The sequence below is a fragment of the Telopea speciosissima genome, chromosome 8 (genome assembly GCF_018873765.1).
Source record: "Telopea speciosissima isolate NSW1024214 ecotype Mountain lineage chromosome 8, Tspe_v1, whole genome shotgun sequence".
In the NCBI taxonomy this organism is placed as follows: domain Eukaryota; kingdom Viridiplantae; phylum Streptophyta; class Magnoliopsida; order Proteales; family Proteaceae; genus Telopea; species Telopea speciosissima.
Genome location: NC_057923.1, coordinates 46,094,639 through 46,118,207, shown reverse-complemented (window position 1 = coordinate 46,118,207; position 23,569 = coordinate 46,094,639). Strand labels below are relative to the sequence as shown.

General features: G+C 41.1%; 1 protein-coding gene and 1 non-coding gene across 2 annotated transcripts; one reads left to right on the top strand and one right to left on the bottom strand.

Annotated features, from left to right (window-relative positions):
- The first annotated feature begins 7,033 nt into the window (after positions 1-7,033).
- On the top strand, positions 7,034-7,105 carry TRNAN-GUU. The gene has a single exon. It is a non-coding gene; the product is annotated as a tRNA-Asn (tRNA).
- Positions 7,106-15,655: 8,550 nt separating this feature from the next.
- LOC122672343 (aspartyl protease family protein At5g10770-like) lies at positions 15,656-19,755 on the bottom strand. Its single transcript, XM_043869833.1, has 2 exons — positions 19,575-19,755; positions 15,656-17,003 (listed from the first exon to the last, which is right to left on the bottom strand). Exons 1-2 carry the CDS (start codon positions 19,753-19,755, stop codon positions 15,745-15,747), a joined length of 1,440 nt encoding a protein of 479 aa, XP_043725768.1. The 3' UTR covers positions 15,656-15,744.
- Positions 19,756-23,569: the final 3,814 nt, after the last annotated feature.

Sequence of the window (23,569 nt, the reverse complement as noted above, 5' to 3'; positions counted from 1 at the left end):
AGGTCTTTATGAGGTACGGTGCCTTAAATTAAAAGGTCTTACTTATGCACGGTCTCGTACGCACTGCCTCCACAGAGAGGTCTTTATGAGGTGCAGTACCTTAACTTAAAAGGTCTTACGTATGCACTGCCTCGACTTAGAGGTCTTTATGAGGTGCGGTGTCTTAATTTAAAAGGTTTTATGTATGCACTGCCTTGACTTAGAGGCTTATGAGGTGCACTGCCTTAACTTAAAAGGTCTTATTTATGCACTGCCTCGACTTTGAGGTCTTTATGTAGTACGGTGCCTTATCTTTAAAGGTCTTACATACACACTGCCTTGACTTAGAGGCCTTTATAAGGTGCGGTGCCTTAATTTAAAAGGTCTTACATATGCACTGCCATGACTTAGTAGCCTTTATGAGGTGCGGTGCCTTAACTTAAAAGGTCTTAACTTAAAAGGTCTTATTATGCATTGCCTCGACTTAGAGATCTTTATGAGGTGTGGTGCCTTAACTTAAAAGGTCTTATTTATGCACTGCCTTAACTTAGAGGTCTTTATGAGGTGCGGTACCTTAACTTAAAAGGTCTTATTTACGCACTGCCTCAACTTAGAGTTCTTTATGAGGTGCGGTGTCATGCCCGAAACCACCCCTTGGGAAGATTTAGGCAAGTGGCCCAGATATCCTACGACATCCGCCAATCCCCAAGGATCCAAAAGCAATACTTACATGTCACAAACCACACAATGAGGGTAAAAGATAATAAATGAATATCAGAGTGCAACGGAAGATCGAACTACCCATAGATGATTTATATCATTTATAATAAAATCCCAAATACCTATGCTATACCATATACATATCTATTTCTGTTCAAAAAGTACATTGTTATGGTAATTACACTTCTTGAAAGAGAGAAATTCAAATAATAATAAAATCTGCGTAGATCAACAACATGAGAAAGATCTACAGTCCATCAACAGCTTCATCATCCATTGGCAAACCAGTACCTGAAAAAGTACCTAAAAGAGAATATACAAGAGTGTGAGTTCCACCGAGCACGTAAATGAAATATAAACCGTGCGTGCACATGCAAGCACAACCATGAGTCTATATGAATGATATTCATCATTATTATTAAGCCAGCTAACAGACAAACTAGGGCAGATATAGTGCTACTACAATCCCCAATACATGTATCCCTGGTGCGAGCCTCTAACCCCTTCTCGCAATACACCTATTGAGTTGTCGGAGAAAACCAGTCAGCTCTAGCATCCCTTCCCAAGGTTAGCTAGACCGCCCCTCTAGGTTACCACTGTGCTACAACCAGCCCTATTAACTGATGGGCCAACAGACATCACCTGTCCTAGTGACCCGATGAGCCAACTAACCAAGCAATGCTCTTCAGGACATTGGCCTCACACTTTTGTGGTATCCAACACCTAAACCCTTATTGGCAAGGGTTCGTAGCACGGGTGATGAGTATCTAGCCATATGCATTCTATATGACATAGCATGAGTCGGATGGTGCCCCGCATCCCATTCTATAGGACACCACTAGCCTCATTTCCAAGCCAGCTGCGGCTTCTAGATTAGCAATTTTAATGATATCGTACGAGTTGGGTGGTGTTAACTGCATCCCATTCTACGGGCTACCATCGGCCTCGTTTCTATTTAGGCTAACAATTTATATACAAGCATTCCATCAATAATTCTCAACATAATTCCAATAAGAACATGAGAATATAAATATAAAGACAAAAAATAAATTGTTATTGTTATCATAACTCATTAGTTATGTTACACCTACACGTATGGTGTAATTCCACTCACCTTGGCTATGCTCCACTTGTTATCATAGGGCTAGAATGGTATGGTTTATAATATGGATAACACAAATGACCTCTATCATGGTGTTCCAGACCTTGGGGTAGGTCAAAGGAAACACAGGTCCAAGATTCCTGTAGTGTTCGATTGGTATTGGTCCATCCAATGGACTAGTAGCAATGGACCAGTAGGGTCACAGCTGTAAAATTGGAAAGGGTTTTAGGGGAAGGGTCATGGGTTCACACCAAGGGTTTTTAGATGGTATTCCGGTGGTTCTGTCAAAGGTTTGGGTCATGGTTCCATTCCAAACATGGATTGGCTGCCCGAACACATCCTGGAAGTCATACTGACTCCAAACAGTAGGTATAGAGCTGGGATGGTTGGGGTTTCAACACAAAAGGTCTTTCATAATGTTTCACAAGCCATGGACTGACCAGGCTTGTAATTGGGTAGTGTTTCTGGTAGTGGTCGATTGGTAATTGTCTAGCCAATGGACCAGTACCAATGGACCAGTACAAGTGCAGCTCGAGAATCTCAAAAGGCACCGCTGTTTTAGCTTGGATCTTTGGATCTATGGACTGCATGGATGATCAGGAGACATTATTGGGTTCCATGCATGATAACCAACATGCGTATGGTGAAAAATAAAACATGCATGGGGTATTAGGGATTCTTGGCATCTATGGCTAGCATGCATGGCTTTGTACACAAGATCAACAGGTTTTAACATATGGAGTGGTTTTTAACAGTTCTGTAATAGCTCTGTTTCAGGAAACAAAGCCATGGATTCATCATGCATTTAGGTATTGAAGTTCCTACATCTACAAGGATCATTCAAGGCTAGCAATGGGAATGAGAATCAATTATACAAGCTGGTAATGTTAGTTATAGCATGTATATATCATGAGAAATGTAGATAACAGGTCAACCTTAGTAGATTCATGCATGCATGTAAGAATCCTAGTATCTAAGGCTAGTAAAACATGAAGAACACATGAGACATGGTTGTACAGTAGGATTTAAAGAATATCACATGGTTGCAGCCATGGAAATTACAAGAAAATAGTTTAGAACTACTGGGTTTTCGGTTTACCTTGAAGAATCTAAGCTCAAAAAGGGTCCCAAGCCTTTTCTCCTTCCTCTTCTTCTTCTTCTTCTTCCTCTTTCTCCTTCTCTTTCTCTCTTCCTTCTCTCCAACGAAATGAATAGGAGAGGTTTTTGGGCTGAAGACTTGTTTATATAGGTCCAGCCACTAAGGCCTGTTTGCCTAGTGTAGTTTTGTATAAAATGCATTCTAGAAATCTATTCTCTAATGCAAATGGCCCCAGAGTGGGCCCCACATGATCACAGTGTTAGGATAACCTTCCCACAAGTCATTTTAGGTGCGGGGAGGTGATTCGGGGTGTGAGACACTGGGACCCACACATCTGAAGTGAAATTCGTGTGTGACAACAGTACTCGTCGATCCAATCGATCACTATGGATGGACCAGTAGGTGAAACCTTGTTGTTTTTACATTTGGGTCCCACAGGGGCATGTGCCATGTCTGGGGCATTGTTCTTGTATAATTTGTGGCCATCAAACAATGTTTAATCATTAAAAAATAATTTAAAACCCAATTTAGTTAAGTAGGAGCTCTACCTTAGGTTGTACATCATCTGATGCATAGAACAGCTACATAGGTCTGGTAGTTGCCTCTGGACTGGTAAGCATGACATCACCAGAGTTTTCCCTTAAGAAATGATCACCGGGTCAGTGCACCACAGGTTGCTAGTGGGTAAGGCCTTGGATCCATCGGGTTTCAGACCTACATTCGGAGCTCAAGTCAGGGTTCAGGTACAGATGTAACATGCGGTACCTTAATTTAAAAGGTCTTACGTATGCACTGCCTTGACTTAGAGGCATTTATGAAGTTTGGTGCCTTAACTTAAAAGGTCTTATTTATGCACTGCCTCGACTTAGAGGTCTTTATGAGGTGCGGTGCCTTAATTTAAAAGGTCTTATATATGCACTACCTCGACTTAGAGGTCTTTATGAGGTGCGGTGCCTTAACTTAAAAGGTCTTACATATGCACTACCTCGGCTTAAAGATCTTTATGAGGTGCGGTACCTTAACTTAAAAGGTCTTATTTACGCACTGCCTCGACTTAGATGTCTTTATGAGGTGCGGTGCCTTAATTTAAAAGATCTTACTTATGCACTGCCTTGACTTAGAGGCATTTATGAGGTGTAGTGCCTTAACTTAAAAGGTCTTATTTATGCACTGCCTCGACTTAGAGGTCTATATGAGGTGTGGTGCCTTAATTTAAAAGGTCTTACGTATGCATTGCCTCGACTTAGAGGTCTTTATGAGGTGCGGTGTCTTAACTTAAAAGGTCTTACGTATGCACTGCCTAGAGACTTAGAGGTCTTAATGAGGTGCAGTGCCTAAACTTAAAAGGTCTTACTTATGCACTGCCTCGACTTAGAGGTCTTTATGAGGTGCAGTACCTTAACTTAAAAGGTCTTACGTATGCACTGCCTCAACTTAGAGGTCTTTATGAGGTGCGATGCCTTAATTTAAAAGGTCTTACGTGTGCACATTTCTGTAATAATGATGAGATGGCCATTTCCTGCAACCTTATTCAAATTTCATATGAAAACTTAAAAATAATTGAAAATTACTACAAAGAAATAAGACTAACCACTAGACAATCAGTAATAGTATTTGTGCAGATTTTCAGCATTCCATGCTTTGTCGATCCTTCTTCCTTTCAGGGTTTCCAAGTAGTATATCCCTGGATAAACTTCCTTTGTGACTCTATAAGGCCCTTCCCAATTGGGAGCAAGTTTATCTATAATAGATGGTTGCGAAGCTTCTACGCTCCTCATTACTAAGTCTCCCGACCAAAACCTCTTTTCTCTTACTCACGAATTGTAATATTTCGCAGTCCTCTGAATATAGGCAACCATCCTCAACTGAGCGTTGTTTCGTACCTCATCAATCAGGTCCAAATTAGCTCTCATGTCCTCTTCATTGCTTTGCTCCTCATAATGTTGAACTCAGTAGGTTTTGATTCCAATTTCTACTGGGACCATGGCTTCTGCTCCATAGGCCAACATAAATGGAGTTTCCCCCGTGGTTAACCTGGTAGTAGTTCAGTATTCCCATAATCCTTTGGCTTCTTCTAGCTTCTTCTTGAAGCCTTAGAGGAGTGTTCTGTTCGTGACCTTTGCCTGCCTATTTGCCTAAGGATAGGCTACTAATGTGGTTTTATGATCAATCACTAATTCTTCACAAAGGGTTTTGATTTGTTTGCCTACGAACTATTTTTTCATTATCTGTGACGGTTATTCATGGGACCCCATACCTAAAAACCACTGAATGCTTAAAAAATTTGACAACTTTCTCTTCGGTAATAAGCGTCAAGGGCTCTGCCTCAACCCACTTCGTGAAATAATCAATCGCTATAATCACGAACTTTTTTGCCTCAAACTGCTTGCGTTAAGGGTCCTAAGATGTCCCTTCCCCACATAGCAAACGGGAGAGGGCTGGTCACTGGGACAAGAGTTGACGTTGGTTGCCTCCGGATTGGTGCATAGTGTTGACACTTCTCACACTTTCTGACATAATCCATGCATTCCTTATGCATCATTGGCCAGTAATACCCTTGCTTGAGAATTTTGTGGGCTAATGCTCTTCCTCCAAGGCATTGTCCACAAATCCCTTCATGCACTTCTTGAAGTACGTAGCGCACCTTTGAGTCTCTTAAACACATTAAAAAAAAAGGATAGGTATATGACCTCCGGTATAGACCCCATTAATTATGAGGAACCTTACTGCCTTCATCCTTATCTTCCTTGCTTCTGCTGGTTGCTCTGGGGGTCCTTCTTTCAAATAATTGATTATAGGATCCATCCAACATCAACCTGGTGAACTTTCACTTGTTTTTCAATACTGGGTACTTTGAACTCTTCTAAATATACGGTATGTCCCAGTTCTAGCAATTTTCAACTATTTCTACCGACAAAGTTTTCTTTTTTTTTTCATGAAAACAGAAAAATATATCAGATAGAAGTGTCAAGATGTATTGTTATTGTATGGCATTGACAGCTAGCTTCCTATGGGCAACAACAAGGTTAGTGTTTGCATTAGCAGAAAATAAAATATCCTTAAAGTTCTTAGTAGCATTTGATATTTGGAGCAAATTTGGTAAGAGATTCGAAGATTGTTGACGGGGTGGGAAGAGTAAGTCATATATCCTTGTGGAGCCAAACTACTTTTATGAGGAGATTCGTGGATACTGCATGGATTATACCTTGCAAAAAACCAAATAACATGACCTCCATGCTGTTTGTGGAGGGTAAGCACCCTGAGGCTACAAAACAAAATATCAACAACCATCCAGAAGAATCTAAGTCTAGATTAAATGCTCCTGCACAAATTAAAACAGGATAATAGAGGAGATCTCATAGATGAAATATTACATAGATTATTACAACAACATTGGGAGACAAATATTCAAATCCGAAAGCCATTGTAGGACTGGCTTAATAACAGTCATAGGATCAGTCGTGGCTAATACTTTAAGAATCTTGTTTCTAACATGCGAAATGAAATAACAAGTAACAATAAAAATTGAGAGGAACCAATTTTGAGATTGTTTGTCAATAGCAGCTGAAGAAAATATAGAAAAACATGGATGAATTAGATAAGAACTAGACAGGCCAGAACTCAGTCCTTAATCCCAACGGACCTGCAGCCCAAATACGCTTAGTTCAGTCACACGATAGAAAGAGGTACCAGGTGGACTCGGCACAAGAACCACAAAGAACACAAGTAGGCTCGATCGACATCCATTTGGAGAGAGTCGCTTTGATTGGTAATCCTGCATTTAAAACAGGTCAAAAGAACAATTGAAATTTAGGGTGCAATTTGAGTTTCTAAAGAAAACGCCACCACTTAGAGAAATTGGGATCATGGCATGGCAGGTATTGAGCTCTAAGATATTTGGCTGCCAAACGAGTGGAAAAGTGGCCATCCCTGGATAAGGAACACCACCATTTGTCCTCACCTCCTGAAATAGAGATCTTAATGATTTCATCAACAAAGGACGGAGGAACAAGAGAGCATAGATCAAGAATTTTCCCAATGAAATTAGAGATCACATCATAGACAAAATAAACATTAGGAGTTTGTTTGTATTCCAAAGGGATTGAGAAGCCATGAATGGAAGATCCTGTTGTTCCTCAGAAGGTTAGTGGTAGAGCGGTCGGCTGTTAACCGACTGGTCGTAGGTTCGAATCCTACTTGGGGAGATTTGATTCATTCTGAACTAAATGAATTCAAAATGAAAGGGCTCGCTAGGAATCCAAGGATTTACCTTAGATTTTTTTTTATAAAGATTTCCTTTAGATGTTACCTGAAAATAGTTGGACTTCCCTAGATGTTACCTAGACTTATACTAGAGTTTTCTAGATCCAAAAGCCTTCTTGTGCCTAGTCTAGAATTTTCTTGATAATGATTAGAAAATACATTAATTTTAACAGTATGGTATTTTCTCATTCTTGAGCTTGGTTACAACGTCACCTTCACATGCATGACTAAAGGAAGAAACCTCTGCAACTTCAGGAGAGGTATTTCATCGCGAAATCCACCGCGACCTCTACCCCCGCGACCACGGCCACCAAAACGTGCATCTCTACTGCCACCATGAGTACCTTCTCTACCCCCTCTAAAACCACCATCCATAGCCCCCCTCAAAACCACCCCCTCCACCTCTCAGAGGTCGCATGCTTCCCCAGTCCCACACACAAAGAGAGGCACAGAGAGTACAAGGAAGTAAGTCAATTTCCAGAATAAAAAAAGTGTCTCAATTTACAATTACTGATCAAAAAATTATTTTGTAGTTCCCAGGCACCTAGAGGGGAGGGGTGAATCAGTGCACACAAAAATCTCTCTTCGAGAAGGCGGTCATCAACCTTGTATAGCTGCCCAACAAAATCACAAACACATCCACTCCGCTTCCCAACAATAGGAAAGAAGTCTACCAAATGGGCTCACCCACTTTGCAGACAAAATCACTTCTATGTTATTGACGATATAGCCCTCTCCTGTGGTAGTACATTCCATGTACAACTCAATCTCCTATTTCAAGCAACTGTTATCAAATGTGATATGGATTCTATCACAAACTGGGAAACCGTGATCAGATGCAATATGGATTCCTCTTCAGATGGAAGCTTCATCAACACTCTCTGTCAATATGTAAATCATATATTCTAAGTACTCTTGGTTATTTGTTACCCTGTACATCTCAATCTCTTGTAATTTGTATATATTCCTCTATTGAGGAATCATGATTTCATGGGAGTAATATAAATTTAACATGGCATCCAGAGCCTCCTTGCTCCAATGAGCTGCTCATCTCTAAATTTTTTTCTATCATTACTTATTCAACCATGGCTGGCTCCACCCCTAACTCCACCACTGTCTCCACTATTGGCCAAGATTTTCTCTCTGCTAGTGGTGCAGGACCCTCCTTTCAACATGAGGGGTGGAGGGGGCTATTTGTAGGCAAAAATCAAGCCTGGCGGTGCCGCGGTGAAATCCACGGTGTCGCGGGGCATGAAAAAATGAAAAAAAAACTTCTTTTGGGGGGGCCGCGACGCTACCGTGCGGTGCCATAGGGGGCTTCCCGCGGTGCGTGGCGTTGATGTGCGGAGCTGTCGTGCGGGGCTCCGGTGTGGGGCTGCCATGCGGCGCCACGGTCGGGTGTGGCACTGCCTTACAGACTGTGGCCACTTGTGGTGCTGCCATACGGGGCCGGGGTGTGAGATTGTTGTGCGGGGCCGTGACATTTAGTGCGGGGACGTTGTGTGGGGTCATACCGGGGATGTTTTTTAAGATTTTTGTCTCTTTTGACCCTTCATAAAATTTTCTGTCGGGGGGCTCTACCCCCCTACAACCCCCACGCCGTGGTCAGGGAAGGTGAACAGTACCTCCTTCAGCCCTAAGTAAAAGGGTCTTGTAAATTATTTTTAGGGATATAGAGGGGGTGACATGGCTCGTGTATGGGGGGAAAAGTCCTTTGGGGGACGTCTTCAGTCGTTCGTGTACGATTACCATCATTGTCGGGGGTGGTGACAAAATTTAGCGTCTACAGTTTGCCCCTCTTTGTCCGAGGTCTGTGCCAACAACCGAAGGGCAAAGACAAAAGACCACTTGATTTTATCACTAGGAGCATGCTTCACTGCCACTCTACTCATAGGTGGCGGAGTTGAACGAAAAAATCTTGTCTCGGTAAACCATTCGATAAATCTTTTGAGCAATTACTACCGTCACTTTTTCTCATAGGCGACGGTGTTTCCTCAGCAAACTTTTTAGTAAACCTCCTTGGGTTGAGCAACTACTCCATTACTTTGCTCAAAGGTAATGGAGGTCCCTTAGTAAACCTTTCGGTAAACTTCCTCGGGTTGAGCAACTACTATCTCCACTTTGCTCATAGGTGATGACGTTTTGAACGATAAAACCTAATTCGGTAAATCACTCGGTAAATCATTCAACAAAACTTTTCAATTTGGAACGATAAAACTAATTTCGGCAAACCGTCCGATGAAATCTTTTTTTTGAACAATTAAACATATCTCGAAAAATGGTTCGGTAGCAACGGGTGCTTAATTAGTCGATCTAGAGGATTAGGTGTCAACGGGAGATTGAAGATCAAATGGCGACGGGCAATCCAGGAATTGAATGACAATGGGTGATCAACGGATCAAATGGTAATGGGCGATCCAAGGATCAGATGACAACGGTGATCAATAGATCAAAAAGGGTAATAGTTTTATGCGACGCTCTGCTGGTTTCTGATTTCGAGCAACACTTAGTAGGGTTTTGAGCAACGCTCAGCAGGAGTCTGATTTTAAGCAATGCTCGACAGGGATCTGGTTTTGAGCTTCACTCAGCGGGAATCTAATTTTGAGTAATGCTCAGCAAGGTTTTGGGTTTGAGCAACGCTCAGCTGGGATTTGATTTTGAGCAATGCTCAGTAAGGATTTAGATTCTGAGCAACCCTCAGCAAATTTTTTATTTTAAGCAACGCTCAATAAAGTTTTGATTTTGAGCTACGCTCAGCTGAAATCTGATCTTGAGCAACGCTCGGCAAGGTTTTGATTTTGAGCAATGCTTGGTAGGGTTTTGATTTTAAGCAACGCTCAACAAGGTTTAGATTTTGAGGATGAGGTGCCATCTCTCAACAAGAAGGATGGGGTCAACGAGTGATCAAGCCATACACAAGTATATCAGATATCAAAAAACCATAGGAGATCGGACTATACGTGAGTATAGAGGAGATCAGAGGACCACGGGAGGTCGAACCATACACATGTATAGCGGGGATCGAAAGACCACGGGAGGTTAGACTACACGCAAATATAGCAGAAATTAGGAGACCACGGGAAGTTGGATTATACGTGAGTATAGCGGAAATTAGGAGACCACGAAAGGTCGGTCTATACGCCAGTATAGCAAAAATCAAGGGACCATGGGAGGTCAGTCTATACGCGAGTATAGCGAAAATCAAGAGATCATGGGAGGTCGGTCTATACGCGAGTATAGCGGAATCGGGAGACCATGGGAGGTCGGACTATACGCAAATATAGAAGAGATCAAGAGACCACAGGAGGTCGGTCTATACGTGAGTATGGCAGAAATCAAGAGACCATGGGAGGTCAGTCTATACGCGAGTATAGCGAAAATCAAGGGACCACGAAAGGTCAGACTATACACGAGTATAGCTTAAATTAGGAGACCACGGGAGATCGGACTACACGCGAGTAAAGTGAAAATTAGAAGACCACGGGAGGTCAGACTATACGCGAGCATAGCAGAAATTGGAAGACCACGGGAGGTCGGACTATATGCGAGTATAGAAGAGATCAAGAGACCATGGGAGGTCCGTCTATACGCGAGTATAGCAAAAATCAAGCGACCATAGGAGGTTAGTCTATATGCAAGTATAGTGGAAATTAGGAGACTACGGGAGGTCAGACTGTACGGGAGTATAGCAAAAATTAGGAGAGTTAATGATTAACTTGCAAGGATGATCAGACGATGGGTCAATTCGTACATGAGTACAATAGGGACCAAAAGATTTATGGGGTGATCGAATTATACATGAGTATAGCTAGGATAAAAAAGGTCAACGATCTAATTGTACGCGAGTACAAGGGGGGGTCAAATTCATAGGATGGTCAAACTATACATGAGTATACCAAGGATTGAAAGAATAATCAAGTTATACACGAGTATAGTAGAGATCAATAGGATCAAAGGTTCAATCAATTTGTACGCGAGTACGGCTAAGACCAAAAAATTCACATGTGATTATACCATACGCGAGTATAGTGAGATTGAAATGATCAAGCTATGCACAAGTATAGTAGGGATCAATAGGATCAAATTGCACAAGAGTGCAGAATTTTTAAAGGTCTTAGATGAATCCAATAGTGGTTGGATAATCAAATTGCATGCGAGTACAAAAGAGATTGAAGGTTTTGTCAAGCCATACGTGAGTGTGTTAGGAGCCAAACGATATGAGATCAGGTTGTATGTGAGTGCAACAAAAATCAACGTTTAAACAACATGTGACAGTGTAAATCCTTATGTATGATGAAATTTTATTTTATTTTTTTATGTAAAAAGATGAAATAATCAATTTTATGCAAATATTTATGATGCAAACATGGGCAAATGAAAAGCAATCATATACAATCATAAATGCTTACCAAATATCCTTTATTTTTGTACTGCACAACACTTGTTCTTCACAAATGGTTAGTGCATAAATGTTATGGCAGCACCAAAAACCTAGGTAGAAACAAATATTTTGCATGCTTGTGATTCACCTCTTTTTTTTTCTTCTTTTTTTATTTTTATTTTGAAAAATATTTTATTTGCAAAAGTATTTCATTTTGAAATCCTATTGCACAATTCCCTGTAGGCATATTATTCACGTCCTTGTTACTCGCATAGGCTCGACAGACGTTGAGGGGCCAAAATCGAATGGATAGAACTTTGCCCCAGTAGGTCAAAATGGATGCGCCCAAGATGGGTGGATAGGTCATTCTTCCCTTCCTCCATGGGTACCATTTCTTTTCCATGTGGTCATCAAGGTTCTTCAACGATTAGGAACTGATCTCCATGGACAGGATGCCCCTCTTATTTCAGATGCTCTTCCCTGTAGACTGCCCTAGGGAAATAAACTTTCTTCCTCATGCCCCATCATTTCGGATAGAGATTACCCCACTGACAACTTAATTCCTTTTCTAGTATTCCCTTGGTCACTTTGTTGGTTAAAAGGGTGAGTACACTGCTACTGATGTTCCAAGCCATAAATTCCCTTGACCTTGGTAGACAGGCTTCTTTTTTTTTTATTTTTATCATTGGGTCGCACCAAAGAGAGAGATATTGACGAAGAAGAGGATAGAGCGGAAATATGGAGAGTAAAAAAAAAAAGATAGGAAAGTGAATGGATGGACGGAGGACTGTACATGTGGGAGGACCGAACTTGATTGTTCTTTTTATCAAGTTGCCTATGTACCCTAAGTTGGGATCAGGTCGAACGTAGTTCAGGACAAAGATGTCCCAACGTCAAAGCCTTGATAATTAAGTTCCATCATAATTGGGTTAGCTTGAAGCTGCTGAGGAGAGTCTCATCATCATTTAGCCCGGGAGGGCTTTACTAGGTTCTAATGGGGTTTAGGACTGGGTTCCAAAGGGTGGTAAAGGCTCAAATGTGCCCCTAGGGTCCAACCATGACTTGACACTTCTACTCCCAAAATTCTACCAGGAATCTGGTAATTGAAGTCTTTTTTTTTTTTTTTTTTGGGATTTTGACAATTTTTCTTTCCAAAAGTGTAATCAAGAAGTTAGGCAATCCTTCTCATTTGAACTGAAGGCTTTACCTTCGAAGATTGACTGACAATTTTTACAATATTGTCTCCAAAGGAAAAGTGGAAACTTTTACCCCATGGTCTAACTTTTCTCAATTGTTTGCAAGATCTTGAGCCAATGCATCCTCATTTTTTTTTTGTTCGAACTCTCATGTTTTTTTTTTCGAATTCTCTCTTCTTCTTTCTTTTTTTGGACTCTTTCATCATTTTTTTTTATTGGCTCAATTTTGGTTTTGGAGACGGATCTACTTTTTTTTTTTGTTTAAATCCTTCGGAAACGTATTACCCTTGTGACATCTTACTTCACCGAGGAGACTTCTTCCAGTTAGACCCTAGAAGCTAATGGGACATTTTGATGAGCAAGAGGATATATGGATAATGAGGTGTAGGAGGGGCCAAAATAAGTTTTTTAAAGGAAAAGGATAAGGCACAACTGGGGGACTAATGAATTTTGCTGTCTCAGGGTTTATTTTTGGGATGACTAGCGGCCAAAGGGGGGCCTCCCTTAATAGGCTTTATGAGATGAAATTTTCATCTAGGCTTCCGACTTGTTGGAAGGGGATCAGATGTATGGAAAGCTCTAGATTTTTTACCATCAAGACTTTGACATTGGAAAAATGGGTAGTAGATTATTTTTTTTAACTATCAATCATGAGATCAAACTGCCATTTGAATGAATGCGAAAAGAAAGAGAACGAGTAGATGGACAACAAAATATATTCATTAACGGCTAATGGAAAACACACGGTGGATGAGTTTACAAAAGAAAATTTGATTGAATGAAAAGACCTAAGGGATGCGGACCTAATGATGTCTTCAGTGCGATCATGTCTACACAAGAGTGAAGTACTGTCACTGCTTTGTCATGGGACTGTGCAGTTTGTACCATTAAAAGTGCCCTTCTAACCAGAACTGGGTCCTGGATCCATTTTACGTCGGGTTGTGAACTGATCCTCATCAAGGTAATGACTGTAGTTTAACGTCTTCGGGCGACAGTGATGTCCTCAATCAGTGTCTGTCCCTGTTCCATCGGAGGAATACAGAGAACTTTCTTCGGCGATTCTACCGCTTTGCAGGCTGGCAATGTAAAAGAAGTATTCCCTTTTAAAACTGGTGGTAGCATCAAAAGGATTTTCCCATAAACTAGGAGGAATCTTCTCCTTAGGGACTCCGTTAATCTCACACAAATGATTTCTTATCTCCTCCCAATCATCCTTTCTATATCCTTTGTTAAAAAAAATCCACTAAATTGAATGTTGTACCAGAATAAAAGGTGCAGCTAGATTGACGCATGATCAAATTAGGTTCCCCTTGCGATTCCTATCCCCAGTGAGGACTATGGAGCGTGTAGAGTCTGTGTCTGAAATCGAAGAAGGAACTTCATTATGTTTGACTGAGGGGGAACAAATTCTGGATGCGATTCATCCTGGCTCATATAGGTCAACAATTCTGGAACACGGAAGCTGAATGCTACCACCTAACTTTCATAGAGGTACTAGAGGAAACAAAGGGCTTCAGTGGACAACTGGTAGACATCTCTTATCCCGAAGATATTAAAGAAAGGATAATCTGGATGGACAGGAAGTCCTTGGAGGTCGTCATTCCCACGGTTGAAGAGAGTAATTTCATGAAACAATTCTAGGAAATCTTCACTCCTTGATTGTAAGACCTGATGCATGATCTGTTCTTGGAGATGGAAAGGCATACAGTCAATCCGAGATTGTAATCCTGCCAAAACCTCTTCTTCCTTGATCTCTTTATTGCCTTCAGGCTCATTCAGCTTGGTCATATTGGTTGTTGAAGGAAGAGAAGATTCATGGATATCCTGGGCAAACATCATTGATGGAGGCTTTCGACCATTCACTACCTCTTCTAAAGGAACCGGCAGAGCTTGGATCAAGGAGGTGGGGTCAAATCCTTCTAAATCTTCTTTGAGGACGTTGATTGTTTGATTAACAGACTGTTGTTCTACCTCTGACTTGAACTTTCCTACTTCTAGTAGGTCCTGGACAGCATGCCCGAGTGCAATGCATTCATCAGTAGGGTGCCCCTTTTGGGTGTGATAATCAAAGTAGTGATTTGGGTCATACCAAGAAGGTAGAGGATCTCTGACTGGTCGTGGTCGAACCGTGCCCAAAAGCCCTACTTTCTTCAATTCTGTGTATGCCATAGACCTAGTCATGCCCAAATCAATGAACTCACGCTGACTAGTTGTGCGGGGTTGTATCGGGGATTTTTTTAAGATTTTTGTCTCTTTTGGCCGTTCATAAAATTTTTTGTCGGGGGGCTCCGCCCCTCTACACCCCCGGTAGGGGGCTGCCTGCCCTCTACAACCCCCACGGCCCACTAACAGGCTAGCAGGACCGTCGTGGTCAAGGAAGGTGAACAGTACCACCTTCAACGCTAAGTAAAAGGGTCTTGTAAATTGTTTTTAGGGATATGGAGGGGGTGACATGGCTAGTGTATGGGGGAAAAAGTCCTTTGGGGGATTTCGTCAGTCGTTCGTGTCTGATTGTCATCATTGCCGGGAGTGGTGTCAAAATTCAGCGTCTACAGTCTTCCCCTGCTGATGGCTATACCGTAGGTGGGGGTTGTGCCTAGTGATTTTTCTGTTAGTTGTTTCCTGGTGTTGCAACTAGTTTTTTCAGTATTTTATTTTTCCATTTTATAATATACCTGATCTTTTAGCAACAAAAAAAAAAAAGGTGATGTAATAAAACTCAGCTTCAATTACAAACATACTTTCTGTCAAATGAAAACATTAGAAAGATGAGGCCCCTTCCACATTTTGGATCTTTTGACACTAAAAGGCAAGGGAGTTCCAATTCTTTTTCTACTTACCCTATGTCATTAGACCCACTCTTCTTCGGCAATTTCACATGTTTCTGTTGTAAAATTAACGAAGCACAGATGGGGGATGGTTTAATTAACTCCAAACCCCAACAGATTTATTATAAAACAAGTTACAGCATAAGAATCATTTTTCCTTTTTCTCTTGGTTCTCATTAGCTACAAGCACTAGCACCAAATCCCAGCTTTCCTCCTACCACATTATAAAACACCTCAAATGTATGCTGCTGCATATTTCCAAGAATCCCCAAGTCGGTATCAGCACTGTTTCCAGCAAAAGCCAAGCAATATTGATATGAGCTTGCTTGAACTAGAATCCCAGAACTATCAACATTCAAGTCAGTACCTCCACCAAAATGCAACACTATGTTTGGTACTGTTACTGTACTATATCCAGTCAAGTTATAGCATGTATCGAGTATTGAATAAGCTGGTGCAGTTGGATACTGAGTCATTCCTTCACTAAAAGCTGATTTAAGTGGTGAATAGGCTGCTGGTGCCAACCTAGTGATCACAGTTCCAGAGTCTATAATGGTTCCTGAAGTTGTAAAAACTGATGGTGAGATTGCCAAATCTTTCCCTCCAACACTAATACCAGTCATATTTAAGAAATAGAACGATGGGTATGTCGAATTTGTTATTAGTGGAGTGTATGAAGCAATAGAAGAGGAAGAACCAGCTTGGCTACCGAATGCAAGAAAACCAGTGGAGCTGGTTGATGATGGAAGACAATAGGAGAAAAGCTTTCCATACGTTTGAGCAGTCTGTGATACTATTGAGATCTCACTGCGGCCGAGGCCAAGTAATCCATCTGTAGTACCAAATAGGCCTTGGTTGTTTTGACCACACCCGAATTCAAAATTGGGGAAGACATCAGAGGAAGATAGTGTTAGTGTATCGGTTACAAATTCCCCTTGAGAGTAGGATCCGTCACCATATGTGACCTGGTAGAGGCAATTGGTGATGCAGAATTGCAGCGCGTAGCCCGCTGAATTCAGTTGCGAGCATGCGTTGGAGCCACATGGGATGTTGGAATAGGTGGAGGAAGCAGAAGAATTGAAGTAGGGATCTTGTTGTGAATAACATTGGATGGCGCATGGTTTGCATTGGATCCAAGTAAGATCACTACCTGTATCGAATTCTAGTATGAAATTTTGCTCAGGTGTTCCAAATCCAATCCTCACAACAAAGTTTCCAGTCCCTAGGGAATCGCCAGAGTTGGCAGGAAGTTTTACTGTGGAACCTGCTACCGATGATTGTCGGTTGGAGATCTTGGAATTGATTGACTTGACTCGGGTTTGGTCCTTGATGAGAATCTGGCGAAGACTAGGGATTTTTAATTTCCCTTCCTTCAATGGTGAGCAAGGTCCATATTTGTGAGTTACATGCAATAGCCTGCTTAAGACTTCGGAACCTGAAAGCATTGATCGAGAATGTAACCATTATTAATATTAATTTCCTTGTCATCAAGCCATCAACTAAAGTTCATTGACTTTTTGAGTGTTAAACTACCAATCTCCTTCCGGGAGACCTATGTTTGAATTGGGAAAAAAATCCTTGCCAGGCTACATGGCGCCTACGCCTAGACACAAGGGGGTCGAAATGATGGCCCAACCCGCAAAATGTTAAATTCTACTCTATTGATCGATCTGCCGTACATGCTCTCATTGGCCCTTACACTAGCGTGAGGGCCAATGAGAGTACATAGGAGCATCAACATGAATGGGATTTTTTATTTTATTGACGGCAGATTGGTATTTTTGCATGCTCCTATGTTTTGGTGTTTGAGCCACATGGCCAGGCAACATTCTTTTTCCCTTCAAACTCAAAAAATTTTAGAAATATTACTTTCCATTGAGCGAATCGAAATGTATGTTGCACAAAATTCTAGAAAGGTCAAATGAAATTTATACCCTCATCATTAGCACATGTTCATTAAAGTGTTTAACATAAAATGGAATTCTTCCTAAATACGTGAAATAGCTCCTAAGCTATTACATAAAAAGGTGCAAAAGTCATACCAAACACCTTCCGAAATTGAAATCACCCCCGAAATATTTTTTGAAATCATACCCAAGAGAACTTAGAGTACTCCTTTTGCCATAGTAAAGGGGAACCCCTTGACCCCGTTTTATCAGATGGGCGGGAGAGGGGGTGAGGGTATTATCAACTTCGTCTGATGAGTAGTATTTTAGGGCATTAGGATGTTGGATGAACCCTTCCCATGTGGTGAAGGAAAACTTTGTTCATTCTATAATATGTGTGAAAAAGGCTTTCTACCTAAAAGAAAAAAAGGAAGAAGTTTTCTGTCCGGGAGTGTGGCCTACGCCAAAACTTTCATGTGTCTATATCTCTCCTCTTCAAAACAAGGGGGTAGAGGTGTCTTTTCATATGGGAATGAGAAAATGAAAAAAAAAAAAAATTTCTGCCTAACAATCCCTTATATGGTACTAATTAAAAATTAGTACCAGCCTAACAATCCCTTATATACTTCTAATTAGTTAATAATAGGATTCAATAATGGCAGGAAGTTGATGGATTGACTTTGAGTATTGAACCACCTACCCGTCATGTGAGAGATGTATTATTGAATGACATAAAATTGGTCAATTTCTAGATAGATAGGGGATTCAATCGTCATTCTTATTCATATTATCCTAATTAGAAATTAACGAAATAGTTAAATAATTAAGGTAAAAATTTGTCTGGACAAGTACGTCCAAATGATATATGTGGCCATGCTCTTATTTTATATCATATGGAAGGTTGATATAGCAACTCCTTAATTTTGTACCATTGAATATCAAAAGAATCTTACGCAAAAATAAATTCAAAAGAATAGTTTTGATTAGCCATGTGTTAATTTTAGCCTCAAGGTCTATATACTCTCATATATGTTCATTCATGCCTTTCTAAAATTTCTAATGGTTTAATTGTTTGACTCTGAATAGGTATCATTGAAGGCAAAAACTAGTCCCAGGGGCAAATAAGATAGTTCCACACCGGTAAGTGAAAAGAATACCGTGGTCTATATAAGAATTGGAGTCCTCATCACTCCCACATGAGGCCTTTTAAAACCGTGCGGGTGACATTAAGTTAGTTTCGGCGGGCAGCTCAAAGTAGAGAATATCATGAGATGCATTTCTTGACCTCATCATTGGCTCCATCTGTGGGAACCCTTGTTCGGGCAAGTAAAAAACTAGCAACATGCTATTCCTTTCACTGGGGAGCCTCTATTGTAGGTAAAGAGTAGCCCCAGGGGCGACGAAGATAGTCCCACATCGGTGAGTGAAGAGAAGACTGTGGTACATATTAGGATTGGAGTCCTCACTCCCTCAAGAGACCTTTTAAAACCGTGAGGGCACACAAAACGGACAAGATCATGAGAGGTATTCTCTGAACTCATCAGGTGACTAACATAGTCCCACATCAGTGAGTGAAGGGATGACTATGGTCCATATAAGGATTGGAGCCTTCACTCCCTCATGAGACCATTTAAAACAGTGAGGACGCTTAGAATGGACAACATCATGAGACGTATTCTCTGACCTCATCAGGCGACTAAGGTACTCTTACATCGGTGAATGAAGGAAAGACTATGGTCGATCCATATAAGGATTAAAATCCTCACTCCCACATGAGACCTTTTAAGAGCGTGAAGGCAAACCGACAATATCATGAGACGTATTCTCTGACCCCATCAGATATTATCTGGACGTGTTTGTTGAGAGAAATTAAGTTTTTACTACTACTTTAGTATCATGGAAAGTAAATTGAAGCTGAAATGAACAGCTCTCAAAACAGAAAGTTTTGTTAGGGTGAACCTCTATGATAGGAACTATTCTAAACTACCAATAGAAATTAGAAGGTTTAGATGAAAAGGAAGAAAAACAAAGAAGAAGAAGAAGGAAAAGAGAGAGAAACAAGTCATTTAGAGCAAACTTTCAGATCTAATACAGGTATGCGGTGATAGAATGAAGATTACCTTTGGCTGGTTTAGAGCAAACTTTTGCCGGCATCAAGGAACTAAGTGTAATAACATGACTATGGTAATTAACATTCGCCGTCAGTTCTTTGAATCCATTGGCCTCCACCTTCTTCCAAAAACCAAATAGAAATAAAAGAACAACAAAAGAAAATAGAAAGGAGAAACAATTGGTGGCCATGGAAGGTTATTGACTACTCTAATCAATTCCCTTTTCCCTTCCCTTTGCTATTGCCAATTCAACCTTCTTATGAACCAATATTTATACATATAAACATATGAGAGAGAGAGAGAGAGAGAGAGTCTAAGTCATTTGAAGGAAAGAGAGAGAGAAACAAGTCTTTCGTTCTTTCAAGGAAAAATGAAGACTCTTTGATTAGTTTTTTATTCTCTCAGCTGTTATCGTGTAGTGATCAAATTAATAAAGAAACAAGAAAGACATGATTAATTCATTAAGTGACCAATGGAGTCCTTGAAGGGATATTTATTTGTTAACCCAAATCCTAAAGATTCGATGTTGAGAACAAACCTGCACGTCCAGTCCAGTCAATACAGAGATTTTTTTTTTTTTGGGAAAAAAAAAACCATCCCTTAACTAAGCCCCAGTATTAAAACCATTTCCCCTTCCTTCTAATATTACAACCAACCCCTATTTTCTAACCAGGTTTCCTACGAAATTCAAATGACTATTTTATCCTTGCACTAGAACACAACCAACCCAACCCCCCTTACCTATATTTGAAGCATTATCATTGAGAAAGCCTTTGAACCGAACCTCTCCTTAATTTCTGCGACTTGCATCAAGTCTGCAACTCTCTGACGACTTGAGAAGCGGCAACTTCCGGCGATCTGAGAACCTTCAATTCTTTGGCGGAATAGAAACTGTTGCAGCAGAAAACTGACTTTTCATGGCTACGAGCTGCGCTCCAAGAGACTACTGTGGAAGACAAAGGAAAAGACACCATGAGAGGGCCGGGACTGTCCCGGCTGATGCCTAAGTCAGCTTCCTTGCAACTGAAGGGAATGGCAGAGCAATATCCTCTAGATGTGAAGTAGAAATTGTGACATACCTTGCCCCTTGGGGGTGAAGTTCTATTTATATTGGTGGCTTGGTAGAATCGATTGGAGATGAGGATCCTTCTCTGATATGGATCCGGCTTGATTTAGTAGTTTCCTTTCAGGAGTGGGAACCATTCTTGAAGAGTCTAATTTAGGCAAGTTTCTATATCTTGTAGATTGATAAGATTCCTTCCATTAATGGGGAGCTTGAATCGTAGATCTTCTGGGTTTCCAAGTCGGAGTGTAACTCCTTGCTCTTGGGATTTTAGAAGGTTTCCATATTGGGAAAGTAATGCGAGAGGCTTTGTGGATCATGTTTCCTATTCTCGTGTCTCCACGTGTCTTGCTATTAGTGGCTGGAGTATTTTACCCATACCAGAGGCCCCCCCACTCCCTCAGCTCGAGAGTATGAACTATGGGAGTAATTCTCTTGCGAGTTATGAGCTAATAGTAAAGAGTTCATGATCTATCTTGAAGTCATTTCCTTCTAGGAGGGTACTATGGTAATTATACCTTGGGGCAGGCATAAAGCTTTCTCTTTACGCTTTCGTGAAATTTCAAAAATATTGAGTGTTCTTCGATTTTCATGCCTATCATTTCCTCACACTTCCAACTCCTCGAGTAGCCAAAGAGGTGATGACATGTTGGAAGAAATCCCTTAAAATCTAGAAAATTTGTAATCACGCTGTCTATGGAAATACATCATAACCATTCAACTGTAACTTATTTAATTTGGGTAACTTGTGCGTAGACCTCATTTCTGCTTCTTGTCTTCGTGATTGCTTTGTCATATCTTCTTCTTTCTCTGAGGATTTTGAGGTTTTAAACTTTTGCGGTGGTGAAGTTCAATCCATTTCTGGTGGTTTCTTCATCCTGATACTTATCAGTAAGTTCATCTCCTTTCCTTTTTTTTTACCCTGGCATTGGCTTTTGTAATGCCCCAGTCTAGGCTTATGTAATGCCCCAACGCAGGCTTTTTGTAATGCCCCAACGCAGGCTTTTTGTTTTCAATAATATATAGGTTTTTGCAACTTCTAAAGTTTTCATATTTTACAAAACATTTCTGTCAAATTTCACATTCTGTGCACTCCTAGGAGAGGTTTTGGACTTCTCACCTAGCTTAGGTCGTTGGCGTACACCTCTTCCTTAGAAGGAATTCATGACTTCTTGTGTCACGCCCCCATTCCAAGCTTAGGAATAAGCACAATCAAGAGGGTGATTAGGATGATACGCATAATCCCATTTCCTACCAGGATCAATGACACAGTGTCCCAATCCATAGTCAACAACCAAGGACCCACCCGAATAATTACAATTTATAAAACAGAAGGAATATTCCATTTAAAATAGAGTTAGTACAAGTAGAAGCAATATAAATAGCAGTTACTATATGTTCAACTGGCTAGGTGATACAATAATAGTTTAACACTATTTGTCGACTGACCATGACATAACTACTCAAAAGAACAATAAGTTATTACAGAAAATGTTCATAATGGGCACGAAGCCCCAAAAGAATCAAAAGAGGGGACAATTCCCAACAACATCACGGCCCGTAGGCACAATCATCACAGGGGTAGCCGTCGTCGTGTTCTTCCGACACAGTCTCGGGTTCCTCTGCGCCAATAGTATCATAATCCACTGGCTCAGCTAGATATCCACCATCTGCATCAAAATCTAAAAAGGTGTGTACATAGGGGGTTAGCTCCACTGAGCTAGTGAGGGAAAAGGGGAATGCACAAACACACAATCACACGTAGTACATGATGCATGTAATGTTAAATAGATTTTTCACCTAACAAACAATCTAAGTCATGATATATGCTACTATGATAATTCGGGAGACACTGTGGGTCACTTAACTTATCGCCATAATGAAACCTCAATTATCAACAGGGAGCCTACGCCGATAGAAGCCATCTGACCACCCAGTGGCAGACCCCGGTGATCAGTGGTCATCCCTAACCTAGCCTTTCTCCCCCACAAGAAACAAGCAGCCTCGATCACCCAACACCTAAACCCCTGTTGGTAAGGGTCATAGCATGGGAAGATAAATCCTAGCCGCAGATATATTACATGCAAGTCCTATCATCCCGAGAGGTATTCCAGGTGCATGAGCATCCCATTCCATCTAGTACCTGGGTACCAGCACAGCACGGCGCATACAGACCAGGATGACAATCAATAATTATCATAAGCATTTTTGGGGTTTCGGCACCCTAACCCGATACAATAAAGTAAGTAAACATATCCACATTTCATCAATTCGTATCCAAGATAGTTTATATGCAAAGAAGCAACATGATAAGAATGGATGCAGGCATAAGCACAATCATATGACCTATATATATATATAACAAACCCAAACATCACCCAAAACCCACTCACAGTTTGCTTGCTTATTGTTCGGTGTGTTCAGTAAGATTTACCTTGGTGCATGTACTCCCGTACAAGTTACGAAGTCTGAGGATGCGTGAGAATGATGTTAGAAGTGTATAGGTGGGTCCCATGAGGGGTCCCAACAATTTATTTGAAGTTTAGGTCAAGACAGCACGGACGAACGTAGGGACTGAGATAACCAGGTGAGTCCGTTCTTGGCTCCGTCCAAGCATTCAGAGAAAATAGATGGAACAGATTCATGAACGGAACTTCCAAGTGAATCTATTCGTGCATCTGTCCAAACCCTGAGACATTCCTTAGAGCGAACGGAGCTACTGGCGGAGTTACCAAGTGAATCCATTTGTGGCTCCGCCCAAGCCAACCGGCTGGACTCTACCAGATGGACCAGCAGATGGAATCATGACAGTGGATCCATTCGTGGATCTGTCGAATCTCTTTTTGAGACTTGGGAGGAAACCCTTCTCCAACCTTTCATTCATGAAACCATAAGGGTCTTAGGATTAGGGAGGTGAGTCCATTCCTTCGTGGGGGTCCAA